Consider the following 17,301-nt stretch of genomic DNA (forward strand, 5'->3'; position numbering starts at 1 on the left):
CTGATAAATAAATGAGATGTTTCCATTTTAACAAATAAGCCGGGTTTGGCTCTTCATTCGAATAAACTCTGCAAAGCATTCTTGTGAGAATGGGGTAATGTGAGAATGGAATGGATTAAAAATAAAGGCACTCACCCTGGAGGGGGGTGGGTGAGCCCAGCACCCACCCAAACAGAGCCCCGGCAGCCAAAAATCTCCACACTCCACAATCACCACCAGGCTCCAGGCCAGACTCCACTGCTTGGGATGAACCTCATCCAGAAATTAATCTGTTATAAATCTCAGGCATGCGGGGTTTGTGACTGAAATCTCCAGGCTTTCATGGAGTCAGGGATAGGCTACTTCCTCCCATCTTCCTGTGCTTCTGAAAGCCTTGGCAGTCACACCCCAGAACCGCCTCTGGCACCAAGGAAGCTCAACAATCAGTCATGATCCACAGATTCACAAACAAATCTTGGAAGAGATCAGCAAGCTGCAGAAATGCTTCCAGACCACGTACCAGGGAGAGTTTTCTGAGGCACCCAAAGTCACCATCCAGGTGAAAAATTTAACTCCAGCTGTATCATCCCATTTAAAATTTTGGAATTCCTGGAGTATGTGGCTGCATTTGCAGCTGTGCAACAACTCAAACTCTACATCACTGATAAACCAGGAGGGGCATACCACATTGGATGGGATGTAAAAGAAAAGTCAACCGATCTTGATTAATAAAATATAAACACACAAAGCTTAACCTGTGACAACATGTTAGTAAATCTCTTCCACAAAAGCTTAATGGCTCCGTGGTGAGATGCAACAATCTTCACACACTTCCTTTGAAGGAAACATTTTTTGATCAATTTTAACAAATTATTCATAACAAGCAAGATGGAACAAATTATTCAGGGCCTGCTAGAGGGGCAGGCGTGAGGGGCGGTTGGGAAAATTGGAAATAAAAGTGGCAGGAAGGTGAAATGGTGGTGGGACTGGTGTTGGAATATTGAATGGAACATGAACAACTTTATAAAAAAATTAATAAAACCTGAAAATTGAAAAAAAAATGGGGCTGGAGCGATAGCACAGCAGTAGGTCCTTTGTCTTGTGCACAGCCAGCCCAGCCGAGCCGGGTTCAATTCCTCTGCCCCTCTCAGAGAGCCCGGCAGCTACTGAGAGTATCTCGCCCGCGTGGCAAAGCCTGGCAAACTCCCCGTGACATATTCATATGCCAAACACAGTAACAACAAGTCTCACAATGGAGACGTTACTGGGCCTGCTCAAGCAAATTAATGAACAACAGAAGGACAGTGTTTGTTTGACAGTAAAAGAAATAAAGGCATATTCATTCTGTTTTAGATGTGCTGGTACATCGGGAGTAGGCCCTGCTCTGGAAGAGATATGCAGTTACAGGGACCTGCATTCCTTACTGGGGTCGAGTTCACCAAGGCAAAACCCAAACAGATACAGCAACGGCGGCAGCCCACGCTTACTCATTCTGAAACCCAGGTGGGTGGGGTTCACTTGGCGAACAGTGAAGATTCTGCTACCGATAAACCCCTGGGTCTCAGGATGAGATGCTTGGAGGGAACTGGACAGTGAGCTAAGTGGGGAGCACCTCAGGGGCTGGAGCAGCGCCCATGCAAGGCAAATAGACCCCGGCCCTCTCAGACTTCCAGAAGGCCTACAGACCGGAGGCCCTTTTCTCACTCATCAGGGATAGCACTACCTTTCATCTTGATGGAGAATTCCCCCAGCAGACTCTCCAGCTCGGCTTCAATGGTGCACATGTTCTGGAAAGAGCGGAGAGGAAGAAGGCTTTAAGGCTGCTTATTTTATTTATTTATTTATTTATTTATTTATTTATTTATTTATATTAGTGACAGACCAAGAGGTACAGTTGTAGACTTACAAATTGTTGTGCTTGGGTTTCAATTATACAATGATCAAGTACCCATCCCTCCACCAGTGCCCATTTTCCACCACCACGGATCCCAGTATCCCTCCCACTTCCCCATCCCCTCCATTCCACCCCACCGCCATCGCACCCCACCCCTGTGGCAGGGCATTCCCTTTTGTTTTCTCTCTCCTTCTGGGTGCTGTGGTTTGCAAAAGAGGCATTGAGGGGGAATCATGTTCGGTCTAGAGTCTACTTTCAGCATGCTTCTCCCATCCTGGGAGGATCCTCCCAGCACCCTTTATTTGGTGCTCCTTTCTCTATCTAAGCTGCCTTTTCCCGTAGCATGTGTGACTGGCCTCCAAACCATGGAGTGAACCTCCTGGTACTTATCTCGGCTATTCTTGGGTGTTAGTCTCCTATTTTGTTACTTTATGTTCCCCAGATGAATGCAATCTTTCTATATCTATCCCTCTCTTTCTGACTCTTTTCGCTTAGCATGATGCTTTCCATGTAGTACCACTTGTTTGTAAATTTCATGACTTCATCTTTTCTAACAAGGCTGCTTTATTTTGCTTTCACTCTGAACCCAGAGCCAAGAGTAAGCTCTGGGCGCTGCTGGGCAATGCACAACCCCTCTTCCCCCCTCACCCTGGCTTTCCCCGCTAAAAAGAATGATTTAGGATCAGAGTGCTAGATAGCACATGCTTTGCATGTGACCCACCTAGGTCTGATTTCCAGTACTGCATAGGGTTCCCCCAAGATCCATCAGAAGTGATCCCTGAGCACTGAGTCAGGAGTAGCACTAGGGGCTCAACCCTCTGTGCCCTCCACTTCCTCCTGCCAAAGCATCACTTAGCACAGGAGACTTAGACACAAATCGGGTGGGAACTAAAGGTTCAGCGACGGGCATCTAGGAGCGCATCCTGACGAGGTGCCCCAAGGGTGACCGCAGAGCTGGACAGAGGCTCCGCCTTGGGAATTGTGCAATGGACCCCAGCTGGCTGATGACTTCATTCCGGACATTTGATCTATCACCGGAGGCTTGTGGCACGGTGAGCTGTGCTGCTTTAATAATTCAGGCGTTTCATCCAAGGGGCTGGGGTCAGGTGACTCCAGGAGGAGCGAAGACCTCTGCCCGGGTCCCAAAGCCAGGAGCCAGGAAGTAAGCTTTCCCTTGCCTCCTTTGGGACTGAAGGGAAAATTCTTTCCTTCCTTCCTTCCTTCCTTCCTTCCTTCCTTCCTTCCTTCCTTCCTCCCTCCCTCCCTCCCTCCCTCCTTCCGTTTATTATTGTTATCATCTTTTTCTTTTTTTGCTTTTTGGGTCACACCCAGCGATACACAGGGGTTACTCCTGGTTCTGCACTCAGGAAGTACTCCTGGTGGTGCTCAGGGGACCATATGGGATGCTGGGAATTGAACCCGGGTTGGCTTCGTGTAAGGTAAACGCCCTACCCGCTGATCTAATGCACCAGCCCCTCTTCCTTCCTTCCTTTCTTTCTTTCTTTCTTTCTTTCTTTCTTTCTTTCTTTCTTTCTTTCTTTCTTCCTTCCTTCCTTTCTTTCTTTCTTTCTTTATCTTTCTTTCTTTTTCTTTCTTTCATCTTTCTTTCTTTCTTTCTTTCCTTTTCTTTTTCTTTTTCTTCTCTCTCTCTTTATCCCTCCTTCCTTTCTTTCTTTCTCTTTCTTCCTTTCACTTTTTGGGTCACACCTGGTGATGCTCAGGGATTACTCCTGGCTCTGCACTTGGGAATCACTCCTGGCAGTGCTCTAGGGATTATATGGGATGTCGGAAGGAGCCAGAAAGTAAGCTTTCCCTTGCCTCCTTTGGGACTGAAGGGAAAATTCTTTCCTTCCTTCCTTCCTTCCTTCCTTCCTTCCTTCCTTCCTTCCTTCCTTCCTCCCTCCCTCCCTCCCTCCTTCCAAACCCAGGTCTTATGATGAAACTTCTTATGATGAAATAACCACACGCAGAAGGCCTGAGAAACCAGGGTAGGTCCTTTAACCACGAGGCCTGTCCAACTTCCAGTGATAAAGCGAAATGAAATGGCACACCAGAAAACAAAGTACATGCCAGCGGCAAAGGTGGCCTCTGAGAGACCTGGCCGCTGTGGCCATTCATTCCTTCAAAAAATAAAATAAAAATAAAAATCTATCTATGTATCTAATATATCTAACATATAAATATATAGCTTGCCGGGCTCTCCGAGAGGGGCGGAGGAATCGAACTTGGGTCGGCCATGTTGGCTGCGTGCAAGGCAGACGCCCTACCCGCTGTGCTATCGCTCCAGCGAATACTGAGAGTATTCGATATGCCAGACACAGTAACAACAAAGTCTCCAATGGAGACGTTACTGGGCCCGCTCGAGCAAATCGATGATCAACGGGAGGGCCTTTACTTACTTACTTATAAATATATAATATAAATATATATAAGCTTATGTATTATATTTTCCTGTTCTCAGAAACCATATGCGGTCCTGGGATTTGAACCCAGGCCATGGGTTCAAGTGCTTGCTAGGCAAGTGCCTTCACCTTGGTGCTATTTTCCCAGTCCCGCTCTGAAATCTCTGACAATTATGTGTAGTCTGCTTGCACAAAGACTGTGGGAGGTGACACGGAGAATGTAAGGAACAGAAAACTTGCTCCGAGCTGGAAAGATGAAGTGTGACAACTAAAACCCCTGTCCTGAGTTTGATCCCCGACACAGAGTCCCCTGAGCACTGCTGGAAGTGATCCCTGATGGTCCCCTGGGTGTGACCCAACCCTTCACCAGCCGCCCTTCCCAACCTTAAAAAAAAAACCAAGAAAAAAGAAAAGAAAACTTGCTCAGTAAATAACTTCAGAGAATCTAAACTCTTACTGTTTTAGGGACCGGACTTCTACTTTGCATGCATCCCATATAATCCCTAGAGCACTGCCAGGAGTGATTCCCAAGTTCAGAGCCAGGACTAATCCCTGAGCATCACCAGGTATGAACCAAAAAGTGAAAGGAAGAAAGAGAGAGAAAGGAAGGAAGGAAGGAAGGAGGGAGAAAGAAAGAAAGAAAGAAAGAAAGAAAGAAAGAAGGAAGGAAAGAAGGAAGGAAGGAAAGAAAAAAGAAAGACAGTAAGAAAGAAAGAGAAAGAAAGAAAGAAAGAAAGAAAGAAAGAAAGAAAGAAATGCAGGAGGTTGGGGTTTTATACCGAGAGAAAGAAAGAAAGAAAGAAAGAAAGAAAGAAAGAAAGAAAGAAAGAATGCAGGAGGCTGGGGTTTTATACCCAGAACCACATGGTCCCCTGAGCACTGTTAGAAGTGACCCCTTGGCCCTGAACTGGGAATAATCCCTGAGTACTAGAGCTATGGTCCAAAATTTTAAAAAATTAAATAAAAGAATAAAATCTTGTTTTGTAAGTCCAGGAAGAAAACTACCATGAAGCAGAAATCTGCTGGAGTCCATGCTCTGGAGTCTGATAAAGGTTCTCAACAAATTTACTTTTTTGTTTCGTTTTGGGGTCATACCTGGCGACACTAGGGTTTACTCCTGACTCTGCACTCAGGAATTACTCTGGGCATTGCTTGGGGGATCGCATGGGATGTCGGGGATTGAACCTGGCTTGGCCACGTGCAAGGCAAACACTCTCCCCACTGTGCTGTTGCTCCAGCCCTCAACAAATGTTTGACCAACAAACTACCTGGGTCACTTCAAAGGACTTCACTGATAGTCTCCCCCAAATGCAAAAGAGGCGAAAGGTCAGAAAGACAGCTCCATGGGATGGGCTGAGCATCGACTTTGCACAGAGGAGACCCAGGTTTGAATCCCATCACATCACAGTTTCCAGACAACACCAGGACAAGCACAGAGCCTGGAGGAGCCTCAGAGCACTGCCAGTTACAGCCCAAACCTCACCAGAACAGGAGAAAAAAAGAAAATTAACAACCCCCAAAGGAAGCAAGACAGTGGGTAATAAAACATTCTCTCTCCTTGTTCCCGGTGCTCTGGACAACTGTCACCAGGCCAGGAGTCCCTGCGTGTGGGGCAGGCTTGCACATACCTCCGTGTACTCTTTGTAGCTCCGGCTGATCTCCGACAGACTCCCACGGGCAGCCTTGCTGGCGGGCGAGGACGCGAAGGCTTGCTTCATTTTGCTGGCACCGTCTTGGAGGCGCCTTTGGATACAATAAGCTTCGTAGAGTTCATCTACCTGTCGGGACCCAAAGTAAGAAACAGGAGGCATGCAACGAGGGCCGGGAAGGGAACTGCCTCGTTACTGTCAAGAGGCTGAACCCACAGTCTATTTCTGATCTCCACTAGGAGAATCTTGGGGAAGTGTCACCCCCACCCCCACCCCGGACCCGACAGCAGTTATATTTGTTTGAGTCACTGTGATCCCTGTTCTGTTTCAAAAGGCCAGGACTGCTTTTGGAATTGCACCAAAGGAAATGAATTCCACACTGTGTGGATTTGCTGTGTCAGAAAATGGAGAGAAGAGCAAAGATTGGGGAACTGGTACCGTGTTACACCATAGACAAAATCAGAGCCTCAAAGAATGCTGTGTTAAGAGACAGTCACACATAGAACATGATCCAAGACTTTAGAGGGCTGAGGATGTGGCTCATGTCGCATATGCGTGAGGCCCTGGGTTTGATTCCCAGCAAAACACACACACACACACACACACACACACACACACACATACACACACACACACACACACACACACGATGCACATGATTCTTGGAGTTTGGTTGATGATTCTGGTTTAAACTGACTGCCTGCCCACGATGGGAGATGTGCACTGAAAGTAGACCAAGGACCAAATTCGATGACCTCTGAGTATCTGTATTGCAAATCATAATGCCCAAAATTAGAGACAGAGTAAGAAGGATCGTACCTGCAACGCTGTAATTTTCTCGGCGAGGCCTTAACTACTTAGTCTCTTACTTCCATTTGGACACTTGATCTAAGCCCAAAGGCCGAGAAGCGATTACTTTCATTTGGAGACAAGTTATTCTTGGTTTTCAGCCTGACGTCAGCCAATGGAATTAGCTTACAGGACAAAGGTTAATGTGTGTGCTCCCTGGAGAAGAAATCTGCCCATCATTTTTTAAAATTTTTGGCAGGCGGGCATTGTGATGCTCAGAGGCTATTCCTGGCTCTGTGCTCAGGAGTGACCTCTGGCAGTGCTTTGGAGGACCATGTGTGGTACTGGGGATTGAACTGGGGTCATTTGCACTACAAGGCAAGGGCTCTAACCCCTGCACTATCTCTCCAGCTACAGGCCAACAGACAGGCAAGTTGTCCCTAAGTCAGCGGGCTGGAGCAATAGTTCAGCAGTAGGGCGTTTGCCTTGCTCGCAGCCAGCCCGGCCGAACTGGGTTCGATTCCTCCATCCCTCTAGGAGAGCCTGGCAAGTTACCGAGAGTATTCAATATGCCAAACACAGTAACAAGAAGTCTTACAATGGAGATGTTACTGGGCCTGCTCGAGCAAACTGATGAACAACGGGAGGACAGTGACAGTGAAGTCAGCAGAGGCTCCCCTCAAAGGAACAGAACTGACGCATCTGATTACACCTCATTTGTTAGGCATCCTGAGGATGGATGGATAGAGTACCACTGCCCTCAGCTAACCATCATGGTCCCTGAACCTAACAAAGGTGGAGAGGAGAGGGGACCTGTGAGGAAGAGCAGGCGGAAGGAAGAGCATGAGAAAGACTTAGGGAGGCCCATGCTGGTGATCCTGAACTGCTTTGTTGCCCTTCATAAAGGAGTTCAGCAGGTGTCAGGGTGGATGTGGGACTTCTGCAGGGCCGATTTAATTAATTAATTAATTAATTAATTTAGGTTGTTTTTTTCTTAATTGAATCACTGTGAGATTGACCCTTACGAAGCTGTTTATGATTGGATTTCAGTCATACTGTGTTCCAATACCTATCCCTCCACCAGTGTACATTTCCCAGCACCAGTGTCCCCAATCTCCCTCCCATCACTCCCCTGCCCCCACCCCCGCCTGCCTCTATGGCAGGCACGTTCTCTCTCTCTGTCTCTCTGTCTCTGTCTCTGTCTCTCTCTCTCTTCCCCTCTGTCTCTCTCTCCTTTGGGGCATCGTGTTTTGCAATATAGATACTGTATATCTGGTATATCCCTTTACCAACTTTTAACACTCAGTTCTTGTCCGGTGTGATCATTTCCAGCTATTATTGTCATCCTGGGGCTGGAGCGATAGCACAGCAGTAGGGCGTTTGCCTTGCACGCAGCCAACATGGCCGACCGGAGTTGGATTCCTCCGTCCCTCTCGGAGATTCCGGCAAGCTACCAAGAGTACCTCGCCTGCACAGCAGAGCCTGGCAAGCTACCCGTGATGTATTCAATATGCCAAATGCAGTAACAACGAAGTCTCCAATGGAGACGTTACTGGGCTCGCTTGAGCAAATCGATGAACAACGGGAGGACCGTGACCGTGATTGTCATCCTGGTCCCTTCTCTATCTTACCTACCCTTTCTCCCCTCCCCCACCCACCACCACCACACACTCACTCACTTGTGGTTGATTCCAACCCATGACCAATCCTCCTAACCCCTATTTTCCCTGGCCGTAGACTGCAAGGTCTAACCGGATGAGAGGGAGACCGGAGCCACAGCGCCTACTAACATGACAAGAACCTAGTCTGTGTCGGTGTAGTGGAGCAGTAGCTACTCTGATCATTCGACTCACCAGCCTCGCCTTTCCCCCCTCTTTACTGCCTGTTGGAGGACTGAACCGCTAATCTCTTAGGAGCCAATGGGATAGGAAATTCTCCACGGCCTCGGTGCCATGCTCAGGCCAACGTGTATGGACACGAAGATGACAGGAGGCGGTTACCTTACTGATGTGGAACTCCAGGCGCCTCATGTACCTTTCGATGGTTTTGATTTGCTGGAATTAAAAGAAGTTCATTTAAGTATAGCCGTTCAGAGTTGACGTCCTCCACCACCACAACGGTTTCTTTTCTGAGTATCTCATACCCCCAAAAGTAGCATAAAAAGCTAAATATTTTCTCTTCTATCTCTGTTACCAGCTCAGAGTTTCCCTAATATCAGTTTGGAAAGGATTCTTTTAAAAATATTGAATAGATATTCTGTCATGAGCTTCAGTGTTACTGGAATCCTTGTGTATCCAATCAAGGGAGAGCAATAAAATAGAATTTATTGGATTGCTGGGCCAGAGCGATAGTACAGCGGTTAGGGTGTTTGTCTTGCACAGAGATAACCTGGGTTCAATCCCCGGCCTCCCAAATGGTCCCCTGAGTAATTCCTGAGTTCAAAGCCAGGAGTAACCTGTGACCCAAAAAGTCAAAAAACTAAAAAACAAAAACAAAATTAAAAAAAAGAAACTTGTTGGATTGCTAACAAAATAGAACAGAACATTTGGAGTAAACTTATAGCCCAACATCATTTATCTGGCATTTTTCCAGTCTTCAGAGGAACCATTTTTCTCCCCACATCTTAGTGTCTCTGAAATGTAGGTGAGTCTTATAACTGCTACTGCCTGTGCATGCCCCAAGGTAATCCTAGTGGCCCGTGCGTCATCTCTTCATGGAGTTATGGTGCTATTACATGTACCACACTTAATGAGCCCTTGAAATAGCTTCAAGAAAGATGACACTATGACTCAGCACTGATGTGCTCGTACATTTGGAAAGAGAGCAGCAATGTTTATAAAACAAATCCACACTGAAAACAGGGCTATATGCTTTGTCACTAATACAATTTTTTTTTTGTGGGGGAGAATATATGGAAAATTCCATAGAACACAAATTTCAAGGGCGAAAGAAGAGAACTGGTTCAAAGTTTAACTTGAATTTTTTTTCCCTTGGTGGCATGCCAAACAGTGGTATTTTCTAATCACAGGTGTCTTTAATTTTATAAGCTATAGGTTTATTTAGACCGAATACAGGTAAGGACTTGGGAAATCTATTGACTAAGATTTTCCAAGCATTTGGGAAACCAAGAGACTAAGAAATGCTACAACCAGGTAGCATGTCCCTGGAAGTGACCCACAACACACTATTGGAGTGAGGGTCATCTCACTGGGCAATGTATGAATTTCTCTAAGAACAGAAAAAAAACCAGTTCTCTATGATTTGACCATAAGTAAGGGGAAAAAAATCCCTGACCTCTACTGAAAGGTGACTTTATTTTCTGCAATATTCCGACACTGAATGATCACTTACCTTGTCTAGTTCATACAGCACACCCTAGAATGGAAAGAAATATCTGGATTAAAACACAGTCACCTCAGCACTCACTCTGACTCCTAAAGAGGTTCGGGGGAGTGGTGTTTGCATTCCCAGTGGAAAAATGATGGATTCTACAAAGCATTGCTAGAGTTTTTGACATTCACTTCAGAGAAGTAAAAAATTGGGGCAGAGAAATGGTACACAGCAGGTGAGGTGCTTGCCTGGCACATGACCAACCTGGGTTCAATCCCTGGCACCATATCTGGTCCCTTGCCCCAAAACACATTATCAAAGTGTTGTTCATCTAATTAGGCACCATGAATTTTTTGAGTGATCCTGAGCACAGAGTCAGACATAAGGCCTGAGCATCACTGGGTGTGGCCCACAAATAATAAAAAGTAAAAAACTGTGGTTTAATAATAGTACAAATATAAAAATACACATAGTAGAAGAATAATATCCATGACCAGGGAAAACAGGGGTTAGGAGGATTGGTCAGTAGTTGGAAACAACCGTAAGTGTGTGTGTGGCTGAGGGCAGGTAAGATAGAGAAGAGACTGCTATGACAATAATAGCTGGAATGATCAGAAGGGATTGGGGGAGGGGGGGGCGAGGATAGGGGGTTATGGGAGGGAACCTGGGGACACTGGTGCTGGGAAATATACACTGGTGGAGGGATGGATGTTGCCATACTGTATGACTGAAAACCTAATCATTAGCAGCTTTGTAAGGGTCTATCTCGCAGTGATTCAATAAAAAAGTTAAAAAATAAAATAAAACCCCGTGTGTGTGTGTGTATGGGGGGAAATACTAGTACAAATACTTTTAAGAACAGAAACTGCCTATGCTTTGAGTCTCTGGATTCCAGAAGCTTTAAAGTTTCCCTTGCTCTGATATCTTCTCACTAAAATATTGAGAAACTCACATCACTTATTACTTATCTTTTTGACTAAATAAGTACTCCCATGGCCCAGGAGAGCAGGTAAGGCACTTGCCTGGAACACAGCCAACTCCAGTTGGATTTCTGCAAATATGAGCACTGCTGGGGGTTACTCCTGAGCACAGAACCAGGAAGAGTGGCTGAGCATGACAGGGTGTGGCCCAAAAACAAAAATTAAAAAAAAAACCCAAAACACTAGCCACATAAAATGTAGCAACACGCTACCTGAACTCAAAAACACACTTCCTGTTTCAACATGTGAACCTGGGATTTAGGAAGAATCCTTCAGGGCAGGGATATGCTTTTCCACCCCTGTTTTTCATGTGAGTTCCCAGCCTGGGCACGCAGAGGGGCCCAGGAGAACCGGCCCTCCCTCACCCTACCTGCTCCCGTTGAGAGTGTGCTTATGGGACTCAGGAGCTCCTGGCCAGGCCCTCCTTTCCAGTCACCCGTGTTTCAAGGGTGCCACTGAGGATGGTCAAGGGTATTCACAGCTTGGAAGGCCACTCCCCAAGGCCTTCCCCAGGGACCTATTTCTACTCAACCATCATTAACACTTTCTTTTTTCTTTGGTTTTTTTCCTTTTTTGTGAAATGCCTCTTGAAAACCCAGCTATTGTATTTTTATTGATTCATGTACCAATTCAATAAGCAGTTACCAATTTCCCCCAAGAATTTCACAAGTTTCTAAGATATGAAAAGAAAGAAAAAGGGGGGCTGGAGCAATAGCACAGCAGGTAGGGCATTTGCCTTGCACGCGGCCAACCTGAGTTCGATTCCCAGCATCCCATATGGTCCCCCGAGCACCGCCAGGAGTGAATCCTGAGTGTATGAACCAGGAGTAACTCCTGTGCATTGCTGGGTGTGACCCAAAAGGCAAAAAAAAAAAAAAAAAAAAAAAAAAAAAGCAGGCCCCATGGCGCTGAAAACATGGACTTAATTAAGTTAAAAAAGGAAAATACTGGAAATGAAGCAAGAGTTCTGGGTTTCAAATGCTGTCCCGTGAAACTCAGGGAATGTCAGCTTTTCAGTTCCTAGCACAGCGGGTAGGGCGTTCGCCTTACAAGCGGCTAACATGGCCGACCCGAGTTCGATTCCTCCGCCCCTCTCGGAGAGCCCGGCAAGCTACCGAGAGTATTCAATATGCCAGACACAGTAACAACAAAGTCTCCAATGGAGACGTTACTGGGCCCGCTCGAGCAAATCGACGATCAACGGGAGGGCCTTTACCTTTACCTTATATTATTTATGGGAGATGGGGGTGGAAGTATAGGGAGCTTGTTTAGAAAGAATTTTTGAAGGGCTAGAAATGTGGTGAGTGGTACAGCACATGCCTTGAATGTGGGCAGTCCTGGGTATAATCCCAGAATTATCCTCTCCTATGTACAGTTTTCCTGATTATCAAGTTTATCTGCATAAACATGAATGGAAAACATTGGAAAATAGTAAGAACAAAGCATGAATAAGAAATTTAACCTGGGCCGGAGCAACAGCACAGTGAATAGGGCATTTTCCTTGCACGAGGCTGACCCAGGTTCGATCCCCAGCATCCCATATGGTCCCCTGAGCACCTCCAGGACTAATTTCTGAGTGCAGAGTCAGGAGTAACCCCTGAGCATCACTGGTACGACCCACCCCCCACAAAGAAAAAAGCAAAATATTTAACCTTATAAAATACACATCAGGAAGCAGATATTACTTCTACCCTTGGATTTGCTTTTCTTTGAGGTTCTTTGCTGCTACCAACCCCATCCAGTGAAAAAGAGATATTTAGAAAAAAGAAGGGGAGGGGGAGAGAGAGAGAGAGAGAGAGAGAGAGAGAGAGAGAGAGAGAGATCTTGCTAACATGCTAATGACTGGATGCACCTACCAGGCGAGAGTTTCTTTTCATATCTTTTAACTGAGCTGTCAATTTGTCCAACTCTGTCTGGTGAACCTCCAGATACTCACTGTAGAGAGAAGAAACATCGTGAATTCTGGAAGAAACTGTAGAGAGAAGAAAAACATCGTGAACTGTCCAGAGGGGGGCTGGCGCTGGGCTTCTGAGGGTAGATGAGCTGGAGAAAGCTCTCAATGGCTAAGAAGAGAACTTCCTGGAGGAGGCCTAGGATCAGTGTCTGGGACCACAAGTTCCCCTGAGCACTGCCAGGAGCAATTCCCAAGCACTGAGCCAGGAGCACCTTGTCAGCATCAGCTGGGTATGGCCCCAAATCCAAACACACACACACACACACACACACACACACAAAAAAAAAATCTGAGTGTCTACAGATTGTACAGCGGGGAGGGCACTTGCCCTGTTTGAGGGAGAAACTGATGCCATGACAAGCTGCACCTAACACTGTCTCAACTAGGCCTCAGTTTCTATTTCCCTGAAGCAGGACTTGCAGTTTCTGGTAAACTCCCAGTTGAGTAATGTGCCGAGATAAGGAATTGGGCAGTTGGGTCTGGCCGGTTATGAGGGGGTCACTGTACCCTCCATAGAAACTGTTACTTAACCATTGTCTAATGGCCGGCCACTGTTGTAATAGGGCCATGCTAAAAATACACCAGTCTATAAACTGCTCTTAACCTGAACCCTACATAAACCGCTTGTGACTTGGAGTTGGGGTCCTTGTCAAGACTCCACTGCATTGGAATGAGACTTGGACCCTAGCTCAGGCTAGCAATAAAGTTCCTTTGCTTTTGGTCTCTGCAATTGGGGATTGGAAACTTGGGCACAGCATTTGTATATGGTCAACCCTCGTTCAATCCCTGGTACCACATATGGTCTCCTGAGCACTGTCAGGAATGATTCCTGAGTGCAGGGCCAAGAGTGAGCCTTGACTAGGACCAAATCCAAAACAAACCCTTCCCCCCAACAAAAACCCCCAAGCAAATAGGAAAACTGAAACTCGGGAAGTCGGCAGAGCTGGTGAGGAGAGGCTGTATTTTCCCAATCTCTCAAAACTATTTATTTATTTTAATTTTATGGCTTGGCTACTCCTGGCCCTGTGCTCAGGGATCACTCCTGGCAGGGCTCAGAGGACTATATCTGGTGCCGGGGTTGAACTGTGGTCGGCTGCATGCAAGGCAAACCCATGACCCACGACCTATCCCTCCGGCGTCTCTGACATCACAGAAGCTGTAGCTTTGCATCTGGTGCTGTCAAGATGGGCCAATGGGAAGAGCCTGGTGATGCTCAGGGCACAGAGAGGAACAGGTGGGGAAGGACGGAGGAGGGCCCTGTGGGTCAGCCCTGGAGCTGGACTTCTGGGATCTAATGGAGTATGACATGGAGAGTATATGTTTCCACACACCCTGGGCACGTGTTACTCAGGCCAACAATCCCTGTTATCTCCTCCAGGATGACGGCTCCAGAACCCCCGAAAAGTCGAATGCGGGGCTGGAGCAATAGCACAGCGGGTAGGCATTTGCCTTGCACGTGGCTGATCCAGGTTCGATTCCCAGCATCCCATAAGGTCCCCTGAGCACCGCCAGGGGTGATTCCTGAGTGCAGAACCAGGAATGACCCCCGTGCATCGCCGGGTGTGATTCAAAAAGCAAAAAAAAAGTCGAATGCCTGTCTGCTAACTGAAAGTCAGCAGGACTGCGGGATACAGTGACAATGAGTGTGTGTGTGTGTGGGGGGGGGGGTGGAGCATGCGAGGCTAGAGATAAGATAGTTGGTAGGGCGCTTGCCTTGCACATGGATGACCCAGGTTCGATGCTTGGCACCCCATATGGTTCCCTGAGCCCACCTGGAGTGATCCCTGAGGGCAGAGCCAGGAGTCAGCCCTGAGCACTGCCAGGTGTGCACCAAACACAACCCTCCACCCCCTCCATCCCCCCAAAACCATGAACGTACTTTAAACCTTAGGCCTCAGCAACCTGACTCCCTCCTTGATTACGGTGCAAGAATAAGCGATAGAAACTGGACATTAAAAACTGAAACGGTAAGACTCTTCTCCACCCCTCTAGCCCGCCAGCCCCGGAGAAAGCAAAAGGTCTGAGAACGGTGCTGCTCTTACTCCAGTCCGTTTTTCAAGGCCCGGTAGACCTCTTCCAGCCTCTTGGGCTGGGGCTCTTTGGGGGGGTTGCTGTTCTTGTGCCCTAAGTTGTGCATCTTCTTCAGTTTGGCCTGAGGTTTCTTGAGAGCCACGGGATTCTCAATGAACGAGTTACATCTACGAAAGAAAAGAAGAGACGGTGAGCGCGAGGGCATGCGGAGGGACAAGGGCCTGTTCCCTTACAGCGGGGCCCACTGGAGGCCTCCACAAGCAGGTGTGGCCACGGGGTTCCTACAGGTCAAAGGGCAAGGGCCTTCGGAGGGTCAGACTGTCATCACCAGGGCAGCTCGCTCCCTGTCATTCTCCTCCTGGGCTCCCCCAAGTCATGGTTAGATCCGGGCCTTCCCGGGAGCCTGAAGATGGAACTTTCTTCCCTCGGACCGCTAGGCTCCCATCACCGTGCTCAGAGTAGCCCGAGTTATAGGCCTGCTTTCTCCCAATCGGTCTCTGCCGTCCGCGTGAATGGGAATCAGGCTGCACGCCGAGGGGGTGGAGCAGAGCAAGCGCCAAGTCCGAGGGCGTCTTCTTGGCAGGAGAAACAGCCATGGAAGAGGAAGGACATTTCATTCTGGGCTCATGTGTCTTTTCATGTAGGGGATGAAAACAGCATGTGTGTGTGTATGTGCGTGTGTGTGCGTGTGTGTGCATGTGTGCATGTGTATATGCATGTGTGTGCACGCATGTATGTGTGTGCGTGCCTGTTTGTGTGTGATGTGCATGCCTGTGTGTGTGTGTCTGTGTATGTGCACATGTGTGCATCTGTGCATGTGTGTGCATGTGTGTGTATGTGTGTGCATGTGCAAGCTTGTGTGCATGTATGTGTGTGTGCATGTGCGCATGCCTGTGCATGCATGTGTATATGAGTGTGTATGTGCACATGTGTGCATCTGTGCATGTGTGTGCATGTGTGTGTATGAGTGTGTATGTGCAAGCTTGTGTGTATGTATGTGTGTGTGCATGTGCGCATGCCTGTGCATGCATGTGTATATGAGTGTGTATGTGCTCATGTGTGCAAGCTTGTGTGCATGTATGTGCGTGTGCATGTCTGTGCATGCATGTGTGTGCGTGTATGTGCACATGTGTGCATCTGTGTGAGCATGTGTGTGAGCATTGTGTGCATGCATGTGTATGTGTGTGCATGTGTATGTGCGTGTGCGCATGTCTGTGTATACATGTGTGTACGTACAGGGTTGCCTCCCAGGAGCCCCCCAGAGCACTTGCCTGGAGCGCCTCTCCTGCAGGCCGCTGAAGCCTGCGAAGGACTGGCTCCGGATGATCCCATTGGGCCCTCCGGGCGAGAAGGACTGCGACCCCACTGACATCATGTCCGGGAGCGTGGCCGGGAGTCCTGGAAGACAGGGAGCAGATGAATCAACAGGGAGGCGTGGGTGGGGGTGGGGGGCTGGGGGGTGGCAGGAGCTGTGTTAGGGGCGCTCGGCTGGCAGGCTACCCATGGACACAGCGGCTAGGCCCGAGCGGCAGGTCTTGGACAAGACTAAAGGGCCCCGAGATGACACACAAGTCCCAGTCACCTTAGGGTTCCTCCAGGGATTGGTTTTCTTCTTTTTTCCTTTTACACAGTAGAATTCAACCAACACCTCAGAACCGCAGGACATTTGCTGCCGGGCCCCACAAGGCCACAGTAGGACACACATAAACAGGCCAAGGGCAAGTCCCCGCCAGGCCTGTCCCTGCCTCCCTCCAACCCCAGCTGGGGGCCCCGCTGGCTGGACCCTGGAAATCAGGCAGTTTTACTGGAAGCCTGATGTGGCTTAGAGAACTGAGTTAAGCCTATTCTGGTAGGAGGGAGGGGAGGAGGGAGGGAAGGGGGAAGGGAGGGAAGGAGGGTGAGAGAGGGAGAGAGAAGAGAGGAGAGGAAGGAGAGGAGAGGAGGGCAGGGGAGGGGAGGAGAGAGGGAACCAGCATATGAGAGCACCAAGGCAATGAGAGAAGAGGAGCAGGACCCTGAGACCCTCCCAGCCGGCAGGACCGAGGTTAGCCGCCCTGCGCTGCACAGTGGCCCAACCTGGAGTCCCCAAAGGGCTGCCCTGGAACCCAGAGGCTGATCCTGGGGCCTGGGTGCCAGGAGCAGCGCCAGCACCTTCCCTTGTCTTAGCGGTCACCTGAGTCCCGACGGAGCGGGCAGCAGGAGGTGGTGAGTGCCCAGAGCAAACCTGCTGGTTCCCAAAACAGCGTTTGCCCCTGAAGACCCCCAGCAGACACAGGGACAAGCTGCGGGATGC

General features: G+C 48.3%; 1 protein-coding gene across 3 annotated transcripts in view; it reads right to left on the reverse strand.

Annotated features, from left to right (window-relative positions):
* RIPOR2 (RHO family interacting cell polarization regulator 2) overlaps positions 1-16,395 on the reverse strand; it is a 62,342-nt gene extending 45,947 nt beyond the window's left edge. For all 3 annotated transcript variants that reach the window (XM_056132282.1, XM_056132281.1, XM_056132283.1), the window contains exons 1-7: positions 16,280-16,395; positions 15,020-15,175; positions 12,880-12,958; positions 10,065-10,088; positions 8,714-8,767; positions 5,904-6,053; positions 1,703-1,766 (exon numbers count right to left, since the gene is read on the reverse strand). In XM_056132282.1, coding sequence (XP_055988257.1) covers positions 1,703-1,766; positions 5,904-6,053; positions 8,714-8,767; positions 10,065-10,088; positions 12,880-12,958; positions 15,020-15,175; positions 16,280-16,383 — 631 coding nt within the window. In that variant the 5' untranslated portion in view covers positions 16,384-16,395. The remainder of the gene's footprint in view (positions 1-1,702; positions 1,767-5,903; positions 6,054-8,713; positions 8,768-10,064; positions 10,089-12,879; positions 12,959-15,019; positions 15,176-16,279) is intronic.
* Between the last annotated feature and the right edge of the window lie 906 nt (positions 16,396-17,301).

Source organism: Sorex fumeus, unplaced genomic scaffold (assembly GCF_029834395.1).
Source record: "Sorex fumeus unplaced genomic scaffold, SorFum_2.1 ptg000094l, whole genome shotgun sequence".
Lineage (NCBI taxonomy): Eukaryota > Metazoa > Chordata > Mammalia > Eulipotyphla > Soricidae > Sorex > Sorex fumeus.